Raw genomic sequence first — 24,110 nt, forward strand, 5'->3', positions numbered from 1 at the left:
GACACATTTGGTTTTAACTGCTTTTAGCGCTTTTCCATTTTGATTTATTATTTTAAAGTTTTTTTCCTTAAAATTTGCTTAAATCAATTTCATACTTTGATTAGAACTCAAGTTAGTTAGTTTTTTTTCTTTTTTTAAAAAAAAAAAAAATTCTTTTGGATAAGTATCAGCTTTGTTGCAATTGAACATTTCTTTTTTTGTTGATTTTATTCGTGTATTGTAGTTAGTGAAAGAAAGAGAGACAAGAAAGGAGGGTCAGAAGTTTATTACAAGACGTTGTCCGTTGAGGAACTGCCACCTGTGGTGTTTGCCGATATCGATCATGAGATGTGAATAAGATAAATGTTCATGCCTCCACAACACTCTGTACTTCACTGTGTTGAGACCATCTCTCGACGAACGCTTCTTCGCCATCCTCAACAACGCCGACCTGCAACAACAACTCATTTCATGGAAGGATTCTGAAAAATATGCTCATGGAATACCAGTTCAGAGAAATAAGAGAAAGGATTCTGAATGCTTAGAATCCGTGCATGTTTGGGATATTTGTACCATAAAGTAAGCGAAATGATTTTGAATATTCAGAATACGTGCATGCATTAAGCATTAGAGTCACGAAATAAATTAAAAACATTCTGAATAATTTTAAACACAAAAACTGTGTAACAAGATTTTACGCACTGTACACCACAGTCAAACCTCTTCACTCCATTTTTTGCGCAGCTATAGATCATGTTCGCATAAATAACAACCATTGGACTATAAATGTTGGCATTATCTTCAATTCTGTCACCAAAAATTTGCACTATTGCTCGTTGTTCTGCTTTGGGCGCTTCCATTTCTTGTCAAAATCATTATTAGGTAAATTAGAATACATTATTAAGCCAACGAGACGGAAAAATGGCCCTTGTGAAGGCTTTTTTATGAAATGAACCCACATTTGCGTTACATAGCGAGGAAAACCACGAAAACCTCCCACGATTAGCCTGAAAAGAGACTCAAACCCGTCACCGTCTACTACTGAGGATACTTTACGTCAGCACGATCGTCAGTGCGAACCGTGTGTAAGATTCGTATCGAGATTTGAACACGGTTCACTTCATTGGGAGGCGAGCGCTCTATCCTCTGATCCACCACGCCTCCCAAGCAAACATTTTCGCGTTGAAGACCACTCCGAGTCGGGCCGAAAGTCAGGCGCATGGAGGAGAGTTCCTGCTTTTCAACTTATCGTTGGAGAGAGTGGTGTTCTTAACTTCAGTCATGATGTTCATTTCCCAACTTTTTTTTTCCAGGCTCGTGAAGTCACGAGGACTGCCTGTTTTCAGTCAGCGAGTCAATGGAATGTTAGAAAAGAGGAACTGATAGAAACAAATGCAATAAAGAATAAAATGTATCACCTGATGGCGTTTGGAGATTCAGGTCTGTGTTCATGCTTGATCATGGAGTATCTGGCGAGTGCTTCTGGAGGTCGAATGATATCCAACTTTCGGAACCGTATCCTATAAAAAAAGGGAATAAAAATAAACCTGAACTGTAAAAAATTTTAGTGTACCTTCACACAAGTGACGGAAAGCTACTTTACACCAAAATGGGTGCTGTAAAACAGATATAATTCTTGGTGTCATAAAAATAAACCCAGGTGTCGTAAAACACCAGGGATGTTCCTTCATATCACACTATTTTTATGTAAAGTAGTTGTCACCATTTTTGGTTTTCACTAACATTTATGTTTGTAATAACAATAAGATGTAATACACATAAAAACAGTAACATTTACGGAGCAATTAAAAGTAAGAACAGTTAGTTCAGAACGCAGGAAAATACATATTCCGCAATTTTTTTATTTTCTTATTATTTAATTTAACAACGAGTCAAACAGTTTTATCGTCATTCCACTATTGCTTATTTTCTTGTTTAATTCAACAACGAGGGAAGCAGTTTTATCATAATTATACAGTTTTATAACAGTTCCATCGCTTACTTTCTTATTATTTAATTCAACAAGGAGTGAAACAGCTTTATCTGAATTCCTCTATTGTTTATTTTCTTTTTATTTAGTTCAAGATGGACTGTAATATGTTTTATCGTAACAAATTAAAAAAACTTAATCCGCGGTAAACTCTTTTTGGAATTGAAATATTTTCATTGAAATAAATCATAAAAATATCTGTATTGCTAGACTGAAATCGGAAACCTTAACTTATTAAGCGCATTTGGTGTGTTTACAGTCGGACCAAATCTCTATTGCAGTGTGTATGACGTGTACATTCGTCGTGCAGCCATTGATTATCAGAACTCGAAATATCAATGAAATACAATAAAAATATCATTTGGCGATATGTTTCCTTCGTATTATTACCAACAAAATTGCCAAGTATTTCATAGTGCGGACACAGTAAGGGAAAAAATACATAATTCCTTATTTTAATGATGAAATAAAGGCTGTTCCCAAACCTTGTATATTGAATAGTATAATATTAAAATAATCATAATAGTAGAAAACGACTTTGATTGACTTAATACTTAGAATTTAGCTGAAGAACATAAAAATTGTGGTGAAAGAAATTCAGATCAATGTAGAAAATAATTCTGTTTGCATTTTCATCTCAAAGGTCCCGTTTATTCTTTGCTATGACATATTACAAATTTTGTATATGCATAATATAACTTTTTCTATGACTAATTCCTCAATACCAAAAGCTTGACACCGGAATCTGTTTAAATATTTTTTATATTTTTAAAAGATCCGTTAAAAATGTTTGCTTTTAACACCTAGTTTTTTAGGAAGTATATTTGAGTCCTTATTGCAGAATCTTTTATGGGTGATATACAAGTGATGGAAATGGTTAGATATAAAAACAAAAACAAATTTTGTGATAGCAGCTTTCTCAATGGTAGAGGTATTTCGCTCATTAATACTGAGAGCAGGTTTTAAAACTTTATGTGAAAAATATATGTTTTCTCGTATGATTCTCGAATGCACAACATACACAAACATGTTTCTGCAAATTTAATTTAAATAAAACACTACATTTATTACTCTTTTTAAGTTTTGAAATTTAAATGTTATGTAAATATTTTGTTAAGGATTGCTGGCTTAGTACATGGTAACTTTAATATAATCATGGAATAGTTAAACATTTCTGTGGGTGCCTTTGTGTTCTGTTTCAGGATTTCTATTAGGTAAAATATCTGATACTAAAGAAAATAAAGCCATGTAAGTATTTCACAATTTAATTTCAGTGAAAAAAGAATAGAAAGAAATCTTAGAGAAGTAATTTGGTTATATTTAAATTATTTTCTTTATTATCACAATTATTGCAAAGAATGGCAAATTAAAAATTCAAACGATAATTTTATTTTAATACCAGATAAATCTTTAAGAAAGAGCTTAAATTTTACTTTATGGAAACAAATAATGATTTATAGCTATGTTTCTAGATGATAGATAAAATTATTTCCTTTAAAGTTAAAAATTTTCATTCAATTAAATGAAAGTGTTCAAGAGTAACAGTCAACAGTGCGCAGGCGTCCTCACTCTATCATCCGAACTGTAGGTTAGAATTTCTGATTCTTTAAATGAATTCTACAAAAACTTCGTTTAAATGAGGAAATTCTCTTTTATTTACAACTTGAGAAACATTTTATAGGATCTCCCTGGTCCCATATCTCAAAAATTCACTCACCAACCCAATGCACAATTATAAAAAAAAAGTAAAAAAGAAAGAGGATTTTAAAAAAATGATCAAACAGCAGCGGTCGCCCTAGCAACGCATACAATCACGACCCATGCGCTCTGTTTACTGTTACTCCTGAACAGAAAGTATAACTTCATGACTAAATAGTGAAATTTTTATTATTCAATTTTATAATGCAAATAAAAATAACTAGAGTTAATAACTTTTATTAAATATGTTTCCTAAATCAACAGGATCCATTGAAATTTTGATAAAACAGGCTGATTTCTAAGAGAAAAATATTGGAATGGATTGAAATGAATTGGAGAGAGAGAGTTACCTGTATGCCATATCATCGTCTTCACCCCCCCAACCCCAGTACAGGTTAGAGTATCCGTTCACTGCCAGGTAGTGTTCCAGTTTGATGGAAAATACTCCTCCTACCAGTAATGCGTACGGTAATCTGTGTGTACAAAAAAGCATGATACATTTAGAGTGTTTAGATAACATAAATTAATTAAAGATTTCACACAGACATTTAATGGAATTCCTATTGACTATCAGGTTAAGTATGAATTGTGATTATATCCTCCAACATTTGAGGTTTAACTAAAGTATTTTTTACTGCGAATTGAATGAGAAAATTTTACTTAATACTTAAATTAGAATTTAAGAGCCTGACCATTTATCGATACGATCCTTTATATACATGTTTCAATCATTTTTATCTATAGGACCCTTTATATACATGTTTCAAATATCTTTATTTATTTAACCTTTTATGTATATGTTCCAATCATTTTTATCCATATGACCCTTTATGTATATGTTTCAATTATTTTTATCTATATGACCCCTTAGAGATATGTTTCAATCATTCAATCATTTTTATCTGTCCTTTATGCATATGTTTCAACCATTTTCATGTAACGATGGGCAACATTTTTGAAATTCTTATTTATTATAATAAAACGTGAGTTATTTATTATAATAAAAAATTTACTTTTGCTAACCTCATGAAATGTAGTTTCTGAAATTTAGAAAATTCCGTAGTATATATATCCGTAGTATATCATATTTTAAAATAAGGTATTAAACTTTGCTGAAACTGTTCATTATAAATTGGATTTTATTTCATTTGACTTGGTTTTATCTCATTTAATTAATCTTAAAAAACCTGTTATAAAACTTGCACAGCAATGTACTGTTGTATTTATCCATGAAAACTTTTATAACCTCGCATCTCTTAGATGTATCGACTTGGGTGGGATCTTTATTCGATTTAACTTTTTTAAAAATGCATAAAAAAAAAAAAAATGTCACTTGTCTACATAACAAAGTTTACTTTTTTCTCTTCCCCCAGTAAATTCTAGAATGAGATTGCAGTTCACCTCAGGAAGGTGTTAATTTCAGATATTCATATGGCGCCTAAATCACATTTTTAAAACTATGTACGGGGCCTGGATAGCCAGGTTGGTAGGGCTTTGGGCCTATGTGCAAGGAGTCGTGAGTTCGATCCCCACCGGCTGAGGACTCCTTGTGTAGCAAATGGTGATTGGTGCACGTTAAATGTGTGAAGTGACAAAGTCCTCCATGTTCCCATAACAAATCATACCTCTAGTAGTACTGAATTGGAGATGGATCGTTCTGTGGTTCAGGTCAAAATTACGATCTGTGGGTGAATGAAAGCGTGAATGGATCCACCCTATAAACGGGATGGGACGTATGTGTGTGGCAGAAGTCAAATTAATGGACATAGATGGCGCCACTGGTAAACAAAAAGTAGCGCACTCCTTCACTTTAACGGCATATGACAACAACATCAACAAAACAATGCACGGCATTCCCAGAACTATTCCTGTATTCAGTGACTCGAGCATGGGTCTCAAATTTTAGGGCTTTATTATAAAAAGTTCAATCAGTAACCATAGCTCTTACTCATTGATAATGTTTTAGTTATACTTGAGGCTTTTTTTCCCTGCTAATTTCACATTTGTCTAGTTTAGGCGGATGCAGTTAATGATCTTTGAATTTTCTGCAAAATGTTAATTTCCTGCTACTTTAAGCTCAATTTTAAGGTCATGCCAAATATACACAACACAGATGTCTATTGTTTTATCATTTGTCATTGATATGCATGCAATAAGAAATACATAACATTATATTTCACTACCAATACTAATCGATTTTGATGAAAAATATCCCTTTTTTCGCAGATTTTTGAATGACTTTTTGCCCTTGATCCAAAGGTCCACAGAAAATATTTATGTCTAAATAGTTAGAGGGCAGTAGTACATCATAAAACAATGATAAGTGTTGCGATTCACTAGTTTAAGGAAAAGAATCGCCTCTTGTAAATTGATGTGTTTTTCTCAAAATTTCGGAAAATTTCATATCTGCATTTTTGACACCCCAAAACTTCGATAAATGTTTTTCTCAAAATTAAAACAAAAACATGTTTAATGATTTTGCATGACTTTACCAAATATATTCTAAAAGTTTCAACGAAATCAAATATCCAACCCAGTATCTGGCCTTTTCTGCTTCTTCTTCTTCAAAAAAAAAAAGAAAAAAAAAGAAAGAAAACTGACTCTTAAATCCTAATGAGAGAGCTACCACCCAAAATCAATTGCCAATCTTTACATTGCCTTACACCTATAAACTGACAACGCTTTTCATAGAATTTGGCTATTGCTTACGCAACTGGTATTCACTGTTATCTCTGTTCCCAGTTCTACTTGTTCTTAAAATGGTAGAAGAATAAAAATGAAGAGAAATAAGAATTAACAGTTCTAATGAAGCGGCACTTTTATTTTTAACCTTCGTGTAAAAAGTGTTCTGCTGTCGAATTAATCATTAAGAGTTATATTTTATATACCGGTGTTGAACAGCCGACCTAATTCTGAGTTTACGACGATGTTTAGTTACAGAGATGTTCAACTTCGTAGTCTTGGGTCATTTTGAACAGAGTACCGAAGAGAAAGGAACTTCCTGCATCAAGCATTGGGACAAACAAACAAGTTTTCGTGGAGGATTTGATCGAAATAACCCTCATTTGTGCTATAGGGAGAGGAAAACTATGGAAACCTCCAACGGTTAGCCTGTTGTCAAAGAGATTCTAACCCATGATCCGTCTACCACTGAGGATATTTTCCGTCAGTATTGTCGTCGGTGTGTGCCGGAAGCAGAATTAGAATCGACCCATCGACTTTGAGATCGAACCCGAGTCAGCTCATTGGGAGGCGAGCGTTCTATCCCCTGAGCCACAATGGCACATCATCAAAAATTTGTTAAATACATAAAAAAGATTGAAAATAAAAAATTTAGCTACAAATCCAAGGAAGCTGTGATGGATAGAGCGTTCGCCTTCCAATGAGGTGAAAAGGGTTCGAATCCGAATTCCGCATTCATACGAATTCCCCACCCGGCTGGCACCGATCACAGTGCGGATGTTAAATTATCCTCAGTGGTAGACGAATCATGGGTTAGCGTCCCGTTGCCATCAGACTAACCTTGCAAGGTTTTCGTGTTTTTCCTCTTCATATAACGCAAATACGGGTTAGTTCCATCAAAAAGTCCTCCACGAAGGAAAATTTCTCCCAGTACTTGATACAGGAGTTTCCTTGTCTTCTGGATTAGGTTAAAAATGACAAGGCAACGGAGATCATGAGAGGAAATAAACACAAAAAAATTGGGTCGGCTGTTCCAAGAGGGGGTATATAGAAATCAAAATAATACTGACGTGTAGTTGAATTTGTCGACGGCTACTGATAGGTGACGTGGTGAGGGTGGACAGGTGTAAAGGTTTCTGTCATCCTCCGGTATCATGTCGACATCATGGAAGACGAAACATTGGAAGTCAGAATCTTTCAGAGCCTCACGCACTCCTGCGTTCATCAGCACACCTTTGTTGAATGTATCATTTCCCCACTATATCAACATTTAACTTCAATTATTTCATTAATGTACAAACTATTAATATCTTTAATTTTATAAATATAATGTATCACATTAGTTTCAGTCACTTAAAAAGTTCATCCTCTTCTCTGCAGAAGCAACACCTCTTAGAAACGAGGATTGGTTATTCTAAGAGGAAATTACTGTCATTGAATCAAAAATACTGATTTGTTTAGAAAAATTCATTTCGACATCATTTCAATTTCTTTTTAGTGGAAAAAATCATTCGCCAAAACGCAATTTTATTTGCCAAATCGCATTTGGAGAGGTGGTGAATGCTAAGGGTATCAACACCTCCCAGAAAAGAGAAGGCCTCATCACGGGTTACCATGAACAAGAAATTTGATCCTTAAGTAGCCCAAGCATATGATATCTTTTGTATTTTTCCCCACTGCGAAGCTTAGTAGCCCTAGCGTAGTGGCATTTTTCGTATTTGCCATCCACTGCGCAGTTTATCTGCTAGATTGATTCGTGCTGAGGTCTTCTTTCTTCTCGGAGGTGTTGATTGAAGTATAAATGCGAATATTTAAAAAAAAATATTTCACTGTTCCTATTTTACTGTTATAATAAGAGAAGCAAAATATGAATTATACTTATAATTTGAGGCACATATAAGCATGCCTTAAGTAGGAACAAACAACCACATTGTTATATTATGGTCAATGTAAATACTGTGTGACGTAGTGTGGGTTTCTCGATCCTGATGGGTTGTTGAAACGTGGCATTTGTTTACGCTAGCCACTGTTCTTTCCATTCTATTTCGAGTAAACCATGCCCGTCAAGCATCAATGCTCCTAAGTGACACGTTCTAAATTCTATCACAAAGATTCTTTCTCTAATATTTCAATTCTTTGACTAAAGATTTACACGGAGACTTATCACAAATATAGGCACGAAGGCATTTGGAACATACACAAACTAGTTAGACCTCGAAGTTGCCAGGAGGTACACAAAACAAAAATATATCACGGTTACAATAAATTACGTAAACAAATAATAAATATCTAAGTTAAGTAAAAGAATTATATTTCAACTAATTTAGTGTGCGATAGGCACTGTATTTAATTATCGTTCATTAACATTCTAACTTTTGTGAAAAAACTTAGCTCAAATTTAATGCTCCAAATTAGGAAAAAATTAAAGTTATTAAATGATTTAATGCATTTTAACATAAAACAATTAATTAAATACACATAAAAATATTACTAAATAGATATAAAATTAAATACTCATAATACAGCATGATTTCATTTGACTACTACGCTGTCATAAATATCGCCATATATGCACATCCGTGTATACCTACATGTTCCTAAATGTATTTTTTTATTATTATATATTAAGTAAATACAAGTCTATACTTGCTCAAATGTTTTGTTATTTTTACCCGTATGCTTTGTTCAATTATGGTTTGCAAAATTGTATTACTTTTCATGTATTAAATCTTATTTTATCATGTATTTTCCTGCATCAAATCTTACTTTATCATATATTTTCATGCATTAGATCTTATTTTATCTTGTACTTTCATACATTAAATCACATTTTCTAACGTGTTTTCAAGCATTAAATCTTATTTTATCATGTATTTTCATGTATTAAATCTTACTTTATCATATATTTTCATGCATTAGATCTTATTTTATCATGTACTTTCATACATTAAATTTCATTTTCTAACGTTTTTTCAAGTATTAAATCTTATTTACTACTTTTCATAGATTATATTAAATCTTATCTTTGATATTTTAATTTCAATTGGGGTTTCGGAACACGAATAGCACAGTTTTGTTTTATTAAACAGTTATTCACAAAAAAAGTTCTCACGTGAATGCTTGCAGGGAACACTCAGATGAAGTCCTATATTGCATTTATGTTAAATAAACTATTTATTAAACTATTATTAATATTTAAATAAATGATTTCAATTTAATTTCTATGTTTATTTCAAGTTAACTACAACTTTCTAATCTTTGTATAAAGTTGTGTTTTTTTTCAGATACCCCTTGTATAATTATAACATAATTTAAATCGCCATGAAGACAAATTATAAACAAACTTTTACGAAAATGCTTCCCTCAATCTATTTCCTATTTTTGTAGTAGATGTTACAGTGAATGACCGAAATCAAGCGAATGTCGACATTCACCGGTGAATGTCAACAGTCACATCATCGCTTTGGTGAATGTCCGAAATATTTGCTGTTATACATCCGATTTGATATTCATTTATTCGTTGATATTATTATATTTATTCGATATTCTTAATATCTGCTGAGGATAGATTAGGAGAAACATGAGTGTTCGGAGTACCGGTTAAATGCATACTGGGCACTTGACCCTAAAAAAAACATTGATGTAGGGCATACCGGGCAGTGGCACATAACTAGACCTNTGTCTATTTCAAGTTAATTACAACTTTCTAATCTTTTTATAAAGTTGTTTTTTTTTCAGATGCCCCTTGTACAATTTTAACATAATTTAAATGGCCATGAAGACATATTATAAACGAACTTTTACGAAAATGCTTCCCTCAATCTATTTCCTATTTTTGTAGTAGATGTTACCGTGAATGATCGAAATCAAACGAATGTCGACATTCATCGGTGAATGTCAACAATCACATCATCGCTTTGGTGAATGTCCGAAATATTTGTTGTTATACATCCGATTTGATATTCATTTATCTGTTGATATTATAATATTTATTCGATATTTTAATATCTGTTGAGGATGTTATATCTGTTAGGAGAAACATCAGTGTTCGGAGTACCGGTTGAATGCATACCGGGCACTTGTCCTTAAAAAAACATTGATGTAGGGCATACCGGGCAGTGGCACATAACAAGACCTTGTATATATTTCGGACATTTACCAAAGCGACTACGAGATGGTCAACATTCACCCGTGGAGGTCAATAACCACACATTTCTGTCATTCACAGTAACAGATTTAAAAGTCAAATGTGTCTGTAATAATTACAGAGAGAGAGAGAGAGAGAGAGATACCTGTTCAACGACGTACACCCTGTATTCCAGGAGTTGTCGCTGAAGGAGAGGGTGTAGGGTGTATAGGAGGGTGGTGAGATGTTCTAGTCTATCCCTATAAGGGATAATGATAGCTACCCTGAAGAGAGGGGCGCAGTGATGGGGCGTCCACGAGCCCCGTCCCCTCATGTAAGGGCTCCGGCGCAACAAGTCTTCGACGTCCGTCCTGTTATGGAAAGACACATCGACCCGAAGTCTGCCGGCTGCAAGAAAAAAAGAGAACGAAACTTCATACATTTATTTTAAATCATAAAGTAAAGATCCGTTATAACAGATGAAATTGTCGTTATAGCGAGATTATTATTTATAGCAAGTACACATATGACTAAATAGTCCTAAAAAACTGAAGCAGTAAGTCATCACTTGGTTTAAAACTTTATTCACTTAGAAAATATACATGAATAGGAAATAACAGTCGATGTGTTTTAAGCGCTTAAAAACAGGCGCTCATTTTCAAGACTTGCCAGACGGTAATGAGAGCTTTCTCCATGTCGTGCATTTTATATAAAAACTCCTGAAGCTTTTAAACTAAAATGTTTTAATTAATTTGTGTATGGTTTCACTCAATCCAGTGTTAGCAAAAATATATGGGAAACAATGTTTCACTTTCTTTGATATCAGATGCGTAAATAGGCACACGTACAAATTTGTATTGTTTTGTTCGTAAACCCTTATAACTTTTAAACTATTAGTCTGATGGTTTCATTCAATTTAGCGTAAAAAAATACTTATAAAAATATGTCTCTTTATTTTTCCCCTCAAATCGTCCCCCAAAAGAGGGAAGTGTACGGTGAATAGATGGGGAGTTTTCAGGTACCATTTATAAAAGTATAAAAAAGCTTTGTATTTGAAAAATTTCGGCAAACCTGCAACGGAGATTTTACTAATGACATTTCTTTGGGGGGCTACGTGTACAGTTTTGATACGTCATGCATAATCATGTAAGTCAAAAAAAAGAAATTCAAAATTGGAAATAACATGAATTCAAAATAGCATAAGCACTTACTTATGTAATAATATAAGCACTTATGTACAAGTGTAAAAAATATGTAAATAAATCTCATTCTAAAAGAAATATTTTTAAACTATTGCTCATATCTACTTATACTATAAACACTCAATCACAAAATAATTTTTCTAATTCTAAGTAATCAGCTTTATTTTACAGAATTTTTACCTATTCATATTTCGAACTTAAGTAGCTGATTTGGCTTTGCATAGGAAATTTATATTTAAGTTCTGTTCATAACAGTTACCAGAGAAATTATTTTTCTTCAAAAGCAAGCTTTTCATCAGATACCCAAATAATACCCAATTACCAAGATTAATAACAAGACTTCGGTATTAAATTTTCCGAAGAAAAATTTTAATTTTACTGAACTACAATAATTTTTAATTTTACCTACACTAATGAAAATTAGCATATTACTGGCCAAAGATAGATGCAAATTAATCTAAATTTTATTTACAATTTTTAAAAAATCGCAACAGTTATAAAAAAAAGCATATTACTGTCTAAAAGTCGGTATGTAATACGTCAAAAGAAATGAAACGATAAAACAATGGAGATATTTTTTCCCAAAGCAAACAAAATGAAGTTATAAAATCCTGAAAGAAGTGAGTTTCCACTCAATTGAGATTCGTAACACGATCTTGGATAATTTTTAAATCGAATTTATACCCAAAACAAATGGGAGTTTCTATCTTCTTTTTTTTCTTTTCTTCTTAGATCTGTTCTTCGTGCTCTTGTAGGTTAAGCTTTTTATCTCGCCTAACTAGGCTATGACCTTTCACTGATGGCCACTTTTATATGTTTAATACAAAAAATTTCGAATTTACCTTTGGATTTTTTGGTAGATAATATCAATTTTTAGAATAGTGTTTAATAGATTTAACAGCGTTTAAAGCGAAAACAATTTCTAAGTTTAAACTTAGAAATCATTACTTTTATAAGACACACCACACAGCAAAATTTTATAATTGTAAGATCTCGATATGAATTTCAATATGTAACTAAAACAGAATAGCTGAATTCCAGTAGAAATGTATCATTCAAAATTAAGAAATACTTATCAAGAAAACGATAAAAAATATATTAATAATCAGCACAAATGATATTATTTTAAGTAATTCGAATGATTTTTATTGTTGTTTTCCGACTTATATTGATACAGAAATATGTACTATTCGATAAGGAAGAAGAATATTCTATAACTATTACAGTTCTACACGTTCGGAAATCACATTTATTCATTGGAATGAAGTAAGCAATGTTGATTTCACTTTAATTTGTAATGAATTGAAGACGGAAAAAATGTATTTTACCGTAATACACACATCTGTAACAGTATGCAATCATGAAATCGGAAGTTATCGGTTGCAGGTTTGTTGATAATAGAAAGGTAAAAATTATTGAGAAATTGTTTCAGAAAGATTTACCAATGTTCTGGGTCGTTTTTTTAAGTTCTTCTGTCTTTTCCTTAGCGAAATTTTGCTTCTTATTTGCTACTAAAAGTATGTCATCCAACTCTGCCATTGATTTTGATACTTAAACTCAATAAATAAAAGCCTGAAAATATATTCTCCGCTAGAGGGTGTATTCAAGTGTTGCGATCGCGAATTGTTTTCAATATAAATATTTTTGTTTCCCTAATTTATTAATCAATACATTATCGGTGCATTGGCGGCTGTTGCTCCTTGCGTTGGTACAGTTCGATTTTACCACAGCCTTCTCTACTAGCGTAAGAGTACATCATTCTTTCCACCTAATTCAAAGATATTTACCTGTATTGTTATTATAACGTTTTTAATTTTGTTTGTTTCCTAAATTAAGAGGATTGTTTTCATTTTTATAATTAGAATAATGTAATTCTGCATTACATTTTAAGATAAAGTTATTTAAATCGGTAGTTTATAATTATTATTTATTATTTTTTGGTGCAAATGACATTAATAAAACGGTTAAAGAGATTCGTTAAATGATTTACACTTCAGATTCATCCTCAAACTGATGAATGCAAAAGTTGTATTTAAAATACATCCGTCTGTTCGGTAAGTAAAAATATTAAATTACACTTGTGAACTCCCCAAATTTTCTATTACTATATACTATTAGTTTTTTAAATACAATTTCAAAATATGATTACATAAGAAAATAATTTTTGCTCACTTGTAGATCTTAATAGTATCAGAAGGAAACTATTTGGATGTGGAGAGTGGAGGCACAAGTGTTCTTTTTATACATTTTATGGTACATATATTTTTTGTTGAATAATTGGATGATTCCTAGAATAGCCCACTCCTTGGCGATTTTTTTAAAATCTCGCCAAGCAAGTTTTGTAAATAACCTAAGCAAGTTTTGAAACCTAGTTTACCCAAACTAGGATATTTCGGACAGATTATTTTGACCACACGATCACACCACCTAAATTCTTAAACCTGATTGGTTATTTGATGTGTATATCTACGTGAATATTGGATCTCGTTAGAAAAGAGGTAAAAGAATTTATTTTTTCGCCATTTGTGCCCTTACTGTTAGAATCATCGTTATTATTTAATATTTTAACCGTTATTATTTCTTTTCTTTTTTTTGTGCGGTACCGGTTGAAAATGGCGAGCGAATGAACGATTACATTTTCAACTTTATTGAATGCAAAAGGTAAGAGAGCGATGATTGAATGGTGTATGAATCAAAAGTTAATTTCGAAAACGTATGAATTCCTTAAACAGGGAGAATAAATGAGTTTGATTTTTTATTCTATTAAAAGTATTTTAATAAATTTGTAATCATTTAAATGGCTTTTTTTGTTTTTTTAGTAATCAGAAAGCAACGTTGATGCTAGTAATAATCACCAACATGGCGAGATTTCAAAAAGTCGCCAAAAGTGGGCTATTCTAGGATTTTACCGATTCATTTCAACTGTTTTATGCCAATAAATAGCAATGATTTCGAAGCACTCACCGGGGTTGGTGAGCGTCATTGAACAAGGGGCTTGCCCCCCCCCCAATGTACAGCATAAAATACGCAAAGCATTATGTCTACCCACTTCAAATTAAAAGTTTTATATCTTAATAATTATTTTTTAGAAAATATCTGATTATATTCAAATAGCTGTTTAATGACTTTAAATTCTGATTCAACGAATCGAATCGGATGTTACATTCGCTTCATAATGAATGAAATGTTATTTTTTGAGCCTTTTCTTCCAGTGCTCTTTTATCCGCTATATCAATATAGCACTGCACATCGTTAGTTGCTTTTCTGTGTTCCACAATGGGCTGGTCTTTCTTCTCAAGGTCACTCTCTTCACGAAAGTGGCCTCAAGATGAAGTGACCCAAAGAAAACCGTCCCGAAGTAAAGCAATCCTGTAGGTGTCTGGAGAAGACGATAATCGATAAAAAGGACGCAGACGATGGATATTTTTTCTGAGCCATTGGGTCCACACACACCATCCATATGTCAGTGGCGTTGTCTCAGGGCGTTTCCCCCCTCCCTCATCCTCCTGCATGAAATATTAAAGGACCTCATAAAGACGTGGGAGGACAAATTCTGGACTAGAGAATGATGGTATTACAAGATATGCCATCTTCCAATTTTTATTCTCCCAGAAGAAGTCAACACAACCATTTATCAAGTTGTGAACTAAAGTATTGAATAATTAAGCTGAATAATTCGATAAGTTGTCTTAAAAGAGATTTTCTATCCGTGCTAAAAGTTCTTTTTCGTGTTTATTTAAAAATGGATAGTGATTTAATGGCACAAAGGTTGTTTCTTGAGTACGTTAAGACAAATATATGTTTTATATAACTACTTTTTTATGAAAAATGCATGTTGAAACTGGGTTTTAAATATGTAATATACAACAATTTATCAAGTTGCTATATAGAGTCTTGAATAATGAGGAGAAATAATTCAATAAATTATCGAAAGGGATTTCCAAACTTTGTAAAAGATTTTTTGTGCTTATTTATAAGTGGGAAAAGATTTAACGACATCAAGGTTTTTTCTTCTTTCTGTTAAAACGTTTCATAAAACTTTTAACAAAAATTATTGCACTTAAATTCGGTTTGAAATTTCACGTAAAACGCAAACTACGGAGGAGAAAAAAAATTATGACACAAAAAATGTTCATGTATTGTAAAAGATTGAGGAAAGTGATTTTATTTTTGTAGAAAACAAATTTAATAACAGCACTAGTTTAGAATAATTTTCTTTGTTATCATTTCAAAACTGTCGCTTTTGAGTTAATAAAGAAACATAAGAGATTGAAGAAAAAAGAGGAACCTTAACAATGCAGCCATCCAAAGAATCATACACAATTGCACATTTTTGTAACCAGTCATATTCAAATTTTTAAGGAAATGAGATGGTTGCTGGTTAGTTAGAGTGTTGGGGGAACTCGATGTGCTATCATTTTAAAATCGTGAGTTTCAGGCAGTGGTCAAAAGTAACGCACTACAAGTAATAAAACTACTGTAGTCACTACTTTTTTTCGTAGTTTGTAGTGTAGTGTGGTACTTTTTTTAAAAAACTTACTATCGATTCCTCACACCTCTAAAAGAAACCTCATTAACAAGTATGTGAAAGCACATGACCTAAACTTATATAAGTTTCTTAAAATGATTCTTTTAGTACTTGTATTTTTTTTAGAAAGGACAAAAAATGTGTTAGTATAGAAGTGCTGCCATTATTTTGCTCAACCTCTGTATATAAATGAATGTCTGCCGTTCCTTAATAGCCATTCAAACAAGAAAGATGAAATTTTGCATACTTTCAGAAGCACGAGAAAGATCACCGATATTAGAACATTCTACTATAAACCGTTAGAGCAGAATGAGATAAAAACGCATTTGCTCATAGGATTAATTTTAGGCATTGTTGCATTTTAAAATGCAGACGATTCTTATTTTAGCTTATAGCTGCATTTAATAAAAATCTAGTTCTACCGAAAATTTATAACGCGTTTCTAATAAATATTTATTTTTCGTTCCTTATATCAGGTAAAAACAAGTCAATTCAAGGTGAATAGTTTTCGTAATGAATAGTGGTGTCAACGAATTAGTATACAGGGTGCGTTCTAAAAGTAATGCGCATAATTTTATTGTGACGCGACTATTGATCGCAGCGCACTCAGATGGGTCGAAAAATGTGGTGGGGGATTTGTCCTTCCAAACAAGCCTGATCTCAGATCGCTCCGAGCGGTAGGACGGGTCTTCGCGCAAAGTCTTTTTTCGATCGAGTCACGGCGTGATGGAGTGCTCGCTGGAACAACGATACACGATAAAGTTTTGTGTGCGACGGAAACTCATCACGTGCTTCAAGACGACTCTTAGGAGGAATGGATTTCGGGATCTCAGTGTGGAAGGTGACACAAGGCCTCCAAGGAGGGTCGGGTGAAGGTCACCGACGAGCCTCGTTCTGGAAGCCCCACAACAGCCCGATCCGATGAAAACGTCCAGCGTGTGCTTTTGAAGTCAGACAGTCGGTTAAGCATTCAGGCAATCGCTAACACCCTGAACTCGTCAAAATGTGTGGTACATGGGATTGTGACGGAGGATTTGCAAACGCGAAAGGTCTCTGCGAAGCTTGTGCCGAAGGTGTTGAGGGAGGAGCAAAAAAAGTTCGAGTTTTGTGCAGTGAAGAATTGATGAGTTGGTGCCTCAGCCTCCCTATAGCCCTGACTTGGGGCCGTGTGACTTTTTTTTGTTGCTCCCCCAACTGAAAAGAGAGCTGAAGGAAAAGCACTGGGAGTCGATGGAGAACATCCAGGCTCATGTTACAAGGCTCCTGAGAGGCAATCCTGTCGAGGAGTTCCAGGATGCCTTCCAGGAGTGGCAGAATCGTCTCCGCAAGTGTATTGATGCACAAGGGAACTATTTTGAAGAATTTTAACCGTTTGTACCCATTGGATCAATGATCAATAAATCTATTTTTCCCAGAAAATGCGCATTACTTTCAGAACGCACCCTGTATTAGCATTTTGATGAAGATATTCAGTGAAACCACTCTTGAGCGACCCCTCTCCGTTCCAAGGGTCACACACACATATTTGGAATACATTTTAATGTAGTTATTTATTCTGTTAAATTTTTTGTTTTGATAATTTTTGTAATTCCTTACTTGACCTTTTTGGCATTGGGTGCAGATGTTTTCCTGGTAGCTTGGAGAGGTCTTAACAGTCGCTCCTAAAAGTTTTCTTCAACGCAAAGTCAACAGAAAAAATTCCCTGCCTCCAAAAAGTGATTCTAAATAGAAGTGGTCGCTACATAGAGGTGGTCTTTCCAGAAGGTTAACTATATAGTTTTCGTAGTTAATATATAAATACAACGAGAAGCGCGAATTAAAATCGATCGATAATGCAATTTCAGACTAGAAGCTTTGCTACGCACGCACGGTACAATTCGTTAAACAATTCCACCCTATTCGTCTGGCCGGGGATAGCCTGGTCGGTAGAGAGCTGGGCCCATGTCCGAGAATTCGTGGGTTCGAACCCAGCCGACCAAAAGTGACTGATGCACGTTAAATTTGTCGAGTCGCAAAAGTACTTCATGTTGCCATAACAAATCAAAACCTCTGGGGGTACTGGATTGGAGATCGATCGTTCTCTGATTCAGGTCAAAATTACGATCTGTGGATGAATGAATGGGTCCGCCCTATAAACGGGTGCGACGTATGGTGCGGCAGAAGTCGAATTCTTGGCCATAGATGGCGCCACTGGAAAACAAGAACAATCGCACCCCCTCTCCCTAAACAGGCATGCGTCAACAACAACCCTATTCCTCCTCTTGACGATTTTCAATGAAATTTTGATTGCCGTCTCATCTGTGTCTTAAGCTATCTGATTAACATGCAGGGTTAAAAAATACAGGGCCTATCGGAGTTTTCAGGTACAAAAGGCCTTTCATTCAGCATCATTTTCAGGTCCTACTAATTATGCAATGTTTTTTCGCAGTAAGGTTGTCCCTAATACTTTAACGGAACATTCCTATTTGATAAATACTCGGATATTTTAGTAAATTTATTCAGTGCAAACAGAACACTGAATAACTATATAATATTTATAATCAAATTTAGACCGTTAAAAAAACGAATAAGGTAGAAAAGATACTGTGTGGGTAGCATTTCGTCGTCTGGTTTAGTAGAATATAACAAAATATTTATTACACTGACAGTTTCGAAATTCTAAATGACTACACTTTATAGGAAATGAATTCAAAATAAAACACTGCAAAATAATGTCTGATGTCGGAAAAAGGACATTTAAATTTCCAGCGTGTGACAGTAACTTGATTTCTCAGGTATACGCTGCATAATATATGTTCCACTAAATCTATCACGAACGATATCCTTCGTACAATGAAAAAGAAGAGCTCAGTCATTTCCACATTCTTTGTCAAACTGTCCTACCCTATAAAAACACTGTGAAGGGGAAAATAAAAAAGGATTCTACGAAAAGCGAGAAAAAAAGATGCCAAAAATTGAATATCCAGTGAGAAATCTTTATATCCGCATCATCATTATAGTTTATTCATGTTATGCAATAGCACGATCGTCTGCGAATTTGAATAACGAATGAGAAAACTCAACTCTGCATTAGAATTTCACTTTTTCCCTTCTAATACATATTCTATGGTTTAGGAAAACTACTGCCAAACGATTCGTGAAAATTATTCAAATATTCTACGCCTGTATTTTAGTAGAATGTTTTGTGTCACATCAGTACCTCTAAGTTAACATTTTTAATAAAACTCTATACTTTCTGAGTTTCATTATTTTCAATTCTTTATTTAAACAATAATAAATGGAACTGTTTATAGAAATAAAAATTGAACTTTGCATCGAAACATTTAATTAAACATCGTAATAATTAACTATGCATCGGAATAATAAATTGCTATGCATTGGAACAATGAAATGCACTAGGCATTGGAATAATAAATTACATTGAGTATTAAAATAATAAATAGCTTTCTGTATCGTAATTATGAATTGAGCTATCATTGGAATCATAAATTATTTTGTTTATTAGAGTAATAAATTGCATTATGGATCGGAATAACACATTAAACTATGTATTGGAACAATAAGTTGCACTTTTCATCGAAATAATCGATGGTACTATTATAATAATTTGAGTTATGATTAACCTAATAACATATTGATTTATGCATTGGAACAATGAATTGCATCGGGCATCGAAATAATGAACTGAAGGAAATAAACGTAGGAATAAGTAGGGTAAGAATAATAAATTGAAATTTTAATTAGCGACGGATAGTTTCCTCTTTTTCCAATTGGCTCATTCTTAAAATGTTCCAATTTTTTTATAAAATTTAAATAAATGAATAAATTTATTTCTACCTAAACCTCATTTAGTTAAAATATTGACACGTTTGAACTAAAATACTAATTTTTACAAATTTCACTGTACTGAGAAAGGAATTATGAGAGCAAAATTGAAAACCATTAATCAGTTTGATATACGTATTTGAAAAATATTTCGAAATTTGTTTCTATATTGTCAAAAAAAATTCACACTTTGTCTTTAAATATGTATTGAAAGTCGTCATTTTATCAGTTATGGGCTATGGTAACTATTTCTTCTGCTGAAATTACAAAAAAGATTTGAAAAATGTCCTTTTTTTGTTGAAGGAAATAAAAGATTTATGATTATAGAATTATATATGACTCTCTTTATGAGTCTTCACTAGCCCCACGAATACATGTTTATGCTTAAAATTGGTTAACAGAAACTATACAAAGTGAAAATGAATATTAAAACAGGCAAAATAAAATTCATATAATTAATATCATAGTATAACCTTTTTTTTAAATCTTGAAAATAAAATATGTTAATAAAAAAGTAAAGAGAAAATTTACAAGCATCTTGAAAGTTTTTTTTAAATTGTTTTATGAACTTGCACCTTAAAAACCTTCTTTTATAAAAGCATTCACAGTGTGATTATGCAATTGAACATAAAAATGTACAATGCAAAAAAGATGGATATCCCTGAATAACTTTTGATTTAATGATCGGATTTTAACGTTCAAGAACTCAATCTTAATAAACTCATAGGGGGACCACAAATGTGCTGATTAATAAGTGCAGACGATGTTTTAAGTAACAAAATCAGACACTAAAACGTACTTTCTCTGAATAAACATATCTTTCTTTTCGAAGAATTTGCATTTGTGCCTGCCAAGTTTTAGGGGGAGAGTCACAATCTGCGAAATAGGGTCCCAATAGTTTGGTCAAAAGAGTTATCCAAAGTTCATGTTAATTTTGCGTATTTCGCCCTATCTCGAGAAAGTTTTCAGTGAATTGAAAAATTTTTGTACACAATTATAATATTCATTCATCCAGAGATAATTCCATACAAAATATAACTTTTAGTATACATTCATTATTTTTTGAAAAAGACGTATTTTTAAAACTCATTTTCTCACGAACTATTCAACCAATTTTGCTCAAATTTTATGTTTTGCCATGCAAAAATTCTTTAGAATTATATAAAAAATTGTATACCTTACAATTGAAAATGTTTTCAAATGTTATAAAATAAACTAATAAAAAATAGTAAATACTTACTAAAAGTTGCTTTTGCATGGAATTATCTCTGGATAACTGAATTTTATAATTGCGAGCAAACATTTTTCAAATCGCTGAAAAATTTCTCGAGATATGGCGAAATACGCAAAAGGTAACATTAAGGTTTCCAAATTTTGGACCGCTTTTGTGACTAAACTATTGGGACCTTATTTCCCAGATTGTGGCTCCTCCCCCCCTGTAATTTGGGCTTCAGACATTCAAATTCGTTGGAAAAAAAGGCATGCTTATTCAGAGAAAGTACGTTTCAGTGTCTGATTTCGTTACTTAAAATATCGTCTGCACTTATTGATCAGCAAATTTGTGGTCACCCACTTGAGCCAATAAGATTGAGTTCTTGAACGTGAAAATCCGATCATTGTTTTGGAACGTTCTCTTCTATCAATAGTTATTTAGGTTAGTCCGTTTGCGCACTGTCCATAAGTTTAACTAAATAACGAAATCTCACCGAGAAAACTTGACCCATCAATAATAAAGTTATCGAAGATGCCAAATCCCCTGAATTGGGTCGGTTGTTCAATGACGCTTATAAAATAAAATAAAAGGTTTGATTCACTTAATGTTGATTTCAATTTTAGCGTATTTCTCTGTAGATAAAAGTGTTGAAACATTTCACACATGACTGTAAAATTCATTTATCCAAACATAATGATTTCATTTCAAAGATTACTATTTATATATTTTTTTATTATTTTAGTTGTTAATGACGTAATAAACAATGCAATAGATGATATATGCAATATAAAAAAATTTAAAAAAAAGTGTCAACAAAAGTGAAAGTACAATTTACGAAATTGAAACTCACCGCACATAAAAACTTTCTATTAATCCTATCAACTTCATTTCGGTCTCAATAAATTAGCGTAAAAAACACATAAGAAATACCTCTGTTGGCCTCATAGCAAAGATAGATGCGTAAACAGTTAGAAATACAAAACTGTTAATAATATTAGTTTGCCTCCTCTTCAGCTGAGAATCCCAAAAGTCCGAAATTGCTTTTCTCCTCTTCTTCTCCTCTTCAGTTGAGAATTCTGCTTTTCTTCTCTACTTCTCCTATTCAGTTGAGAATCCAAGAAGTCCGAAATTGCCTTTCTTCTCTTCGTCTCCTCTTCAACTGCGAATCCCAAAAGTCCGAAATTGCTTTTCTCTTCTCCTCCTCTTCTTCAGTTGAGAATCCCAAAAGTCCGAAATTGCTTTTCTTCTCTTATCTTCCTCTTCAGTTGCGAATCTCAAAAGTCCGAAATTGCTTTTCTCCCCTTATCCCCCCTCTTCAGTTGCTGATTCCAAAATGTCCAGAATCGTTTTTCTCTCTTCCCCCCTCTTTTCAATTGCAGATCCCAAATCTCCAAAACTGCTTTTCTTATTGTACAACTCGTCAGTTTCTTGTTCTACAACTGTCAATTGGCAATTTTTAATCAAAAACAATTTCATCATTACACAGTGGATATAACATGTCCGTACAATGTTTGAGCTATACATAAGCACAAACATTGTACGGACAAACGTATCTTTCGCTATCCCAACCTTCTTCCTTTAACTGCGCGAATTTCTAAAATGTTGAATGACACTGTGAAGTTTTACATTTAAGATATGATTTTATCGTATCGAATACTGTAACACATTAATTTAAAAAAAAAATCTCCTTTTAAAAGAAATTGTTATTACAATGCAAATCTGAAGATGTCTTCAGTCAAAACTGAATTGAAATTTGATCACCTCTCACTGGAACAGGGATAAAAAAACAAAAAAAAAACAGCCCTTCCCTCAGTGTACGTCATCCGAATTTATCCCTTTTCCGTTCAGAATTCATTCCGCACCAGAGAAGGCAGACTATACTTCTTCCAAATCGTAAAACTTCCCGAATGCCTCACGGGGTGGAAGAAAAAACAACCCGCTTTTAGATGTTTTGGGGAAGATGTTTTTTATTTATTCCCATTCTTCCGCAATGATTTCTTTTTTTTTTTCATAGTGATGTGTGTCGAGATTTCCCCAGAGCTATTTCTGAGAAAATGGAAGAAAAAACTATAGAGGCAGGGAATAAAAAATAAATAAATAAACTCACCCTTTTTTGAAATCATTTTCCCGAAATGAGGGAGAAAATAAAAAAAAAAAACATCTTGCTTATCCTTCCTTTGTGATTTTTTATGACATTTCTAACCACAAACATAAAGATAACGCTTCACATGATGTAGTACTGTTCCACAAAAAGTTAAAAAATAATAACGAGATAGAATTTTCAAACTACAAAGGAAACTTTCCGGGGAAAGATGTCAATAATTGAAAGTGCTGACTGAAATGCGAACCCTTTCTACGTCGTCTCATACATACTTTGTGTTGCAGATATTTTTAGTTTAGATAGTTTAATAAAGGTCTGTTCGGCAAATAAAATGGAGGGTTTTTCTTTCCAGTTACTACTTCATAGGTCGAGTTTTATTTGAATTCTAATTCTGCATGCTTGGAAACTCAAACGTTTCTTAAATGTTATGGGCGTGTATATAATAATAATAAACTCAAACCCATAAATAAGTTAAAAATACAAAGAAAACAAGGAAAAATTATAAACATTATATATATAATTAACATTATAAAATTGCAAACATTGCATATTATATGGGTCATACTCACGAAAACTGTTATTTTTCAGTTCATAAAATCCCAAAAAAGTAAAGTGAATAAAAAGCTCTGAAACTTTTTATATTAATAGAAATATGTAATGGCATTATAAAGAAAGTATATATCCTATAAATTATACTTAATATTTAAATTAATTAATTTTTTAAATAATTAATTTATAATTAATTAATTTATAATAATTAATTATT

At 32.8% G+C, this 24,110-nt stretch overlaps 1 protein-coding gene across 2 annotated transcripts in view; it reads right to left on the bottom strand.

Annotated features, from left to right (window-relative positions):
• Window positions 1-246: 246 nt before the first annotated feature.
• LOC107437815 (beta-1,4-N-acetylgalactosaminyltransferase bre-4) overlaps window positions 247-24,110 on the bottom strand; it is a 142,464-nt gene continuing 118,600 nt past the window's right edge. For both annotated transcript variants that reach the window (XM_016049931.3, XM_043045914.2), the window contains exons 2-6: window positions 10,642-10,883; window positions 7,420-7,607; window positions 4,018-4,140; window positions 1,398-1,499; window positions 247-430 (exon numbers count right to left, since the gene is read on the bottom strand). In XM_016049931.3, coding sequence (XP_015905417.1) covers window positions 256-430; window positions 1,398-1,499; window positions 4,018-4,140; window positions 7,420-7,607; window positions 10,642-10,883 — 830 coding nt within the window. In that variant the 3' untranslated portion in view covers window positions 247-255. The remainder of the gene's footprint in view (window positions 431-1,397; window positions 1,500-4,017; window positions 4,141-7,419; window positions 7,608-10,641; window positions 10,884-24,110) is intronic.

The sequence above is a fragment of the Parasteatoda tepidariorum genome, chromosome 9 (genome assembly GCF_043381705.1).
Source record: "Parasteatoda tepidariorum isolate YZ-2023 chromosome 9, CAS_Ptep_4.0, whole genome shotgun sequence".
In the NCBI taxonomy this organism is placed as follows: domain Eukaryota; kingdom Metazoa; phylum Arthropoda; class Arachnida; order Araneae; family Theridiidae; genus Parasteatoda; species Parasteatoda tepidariorum.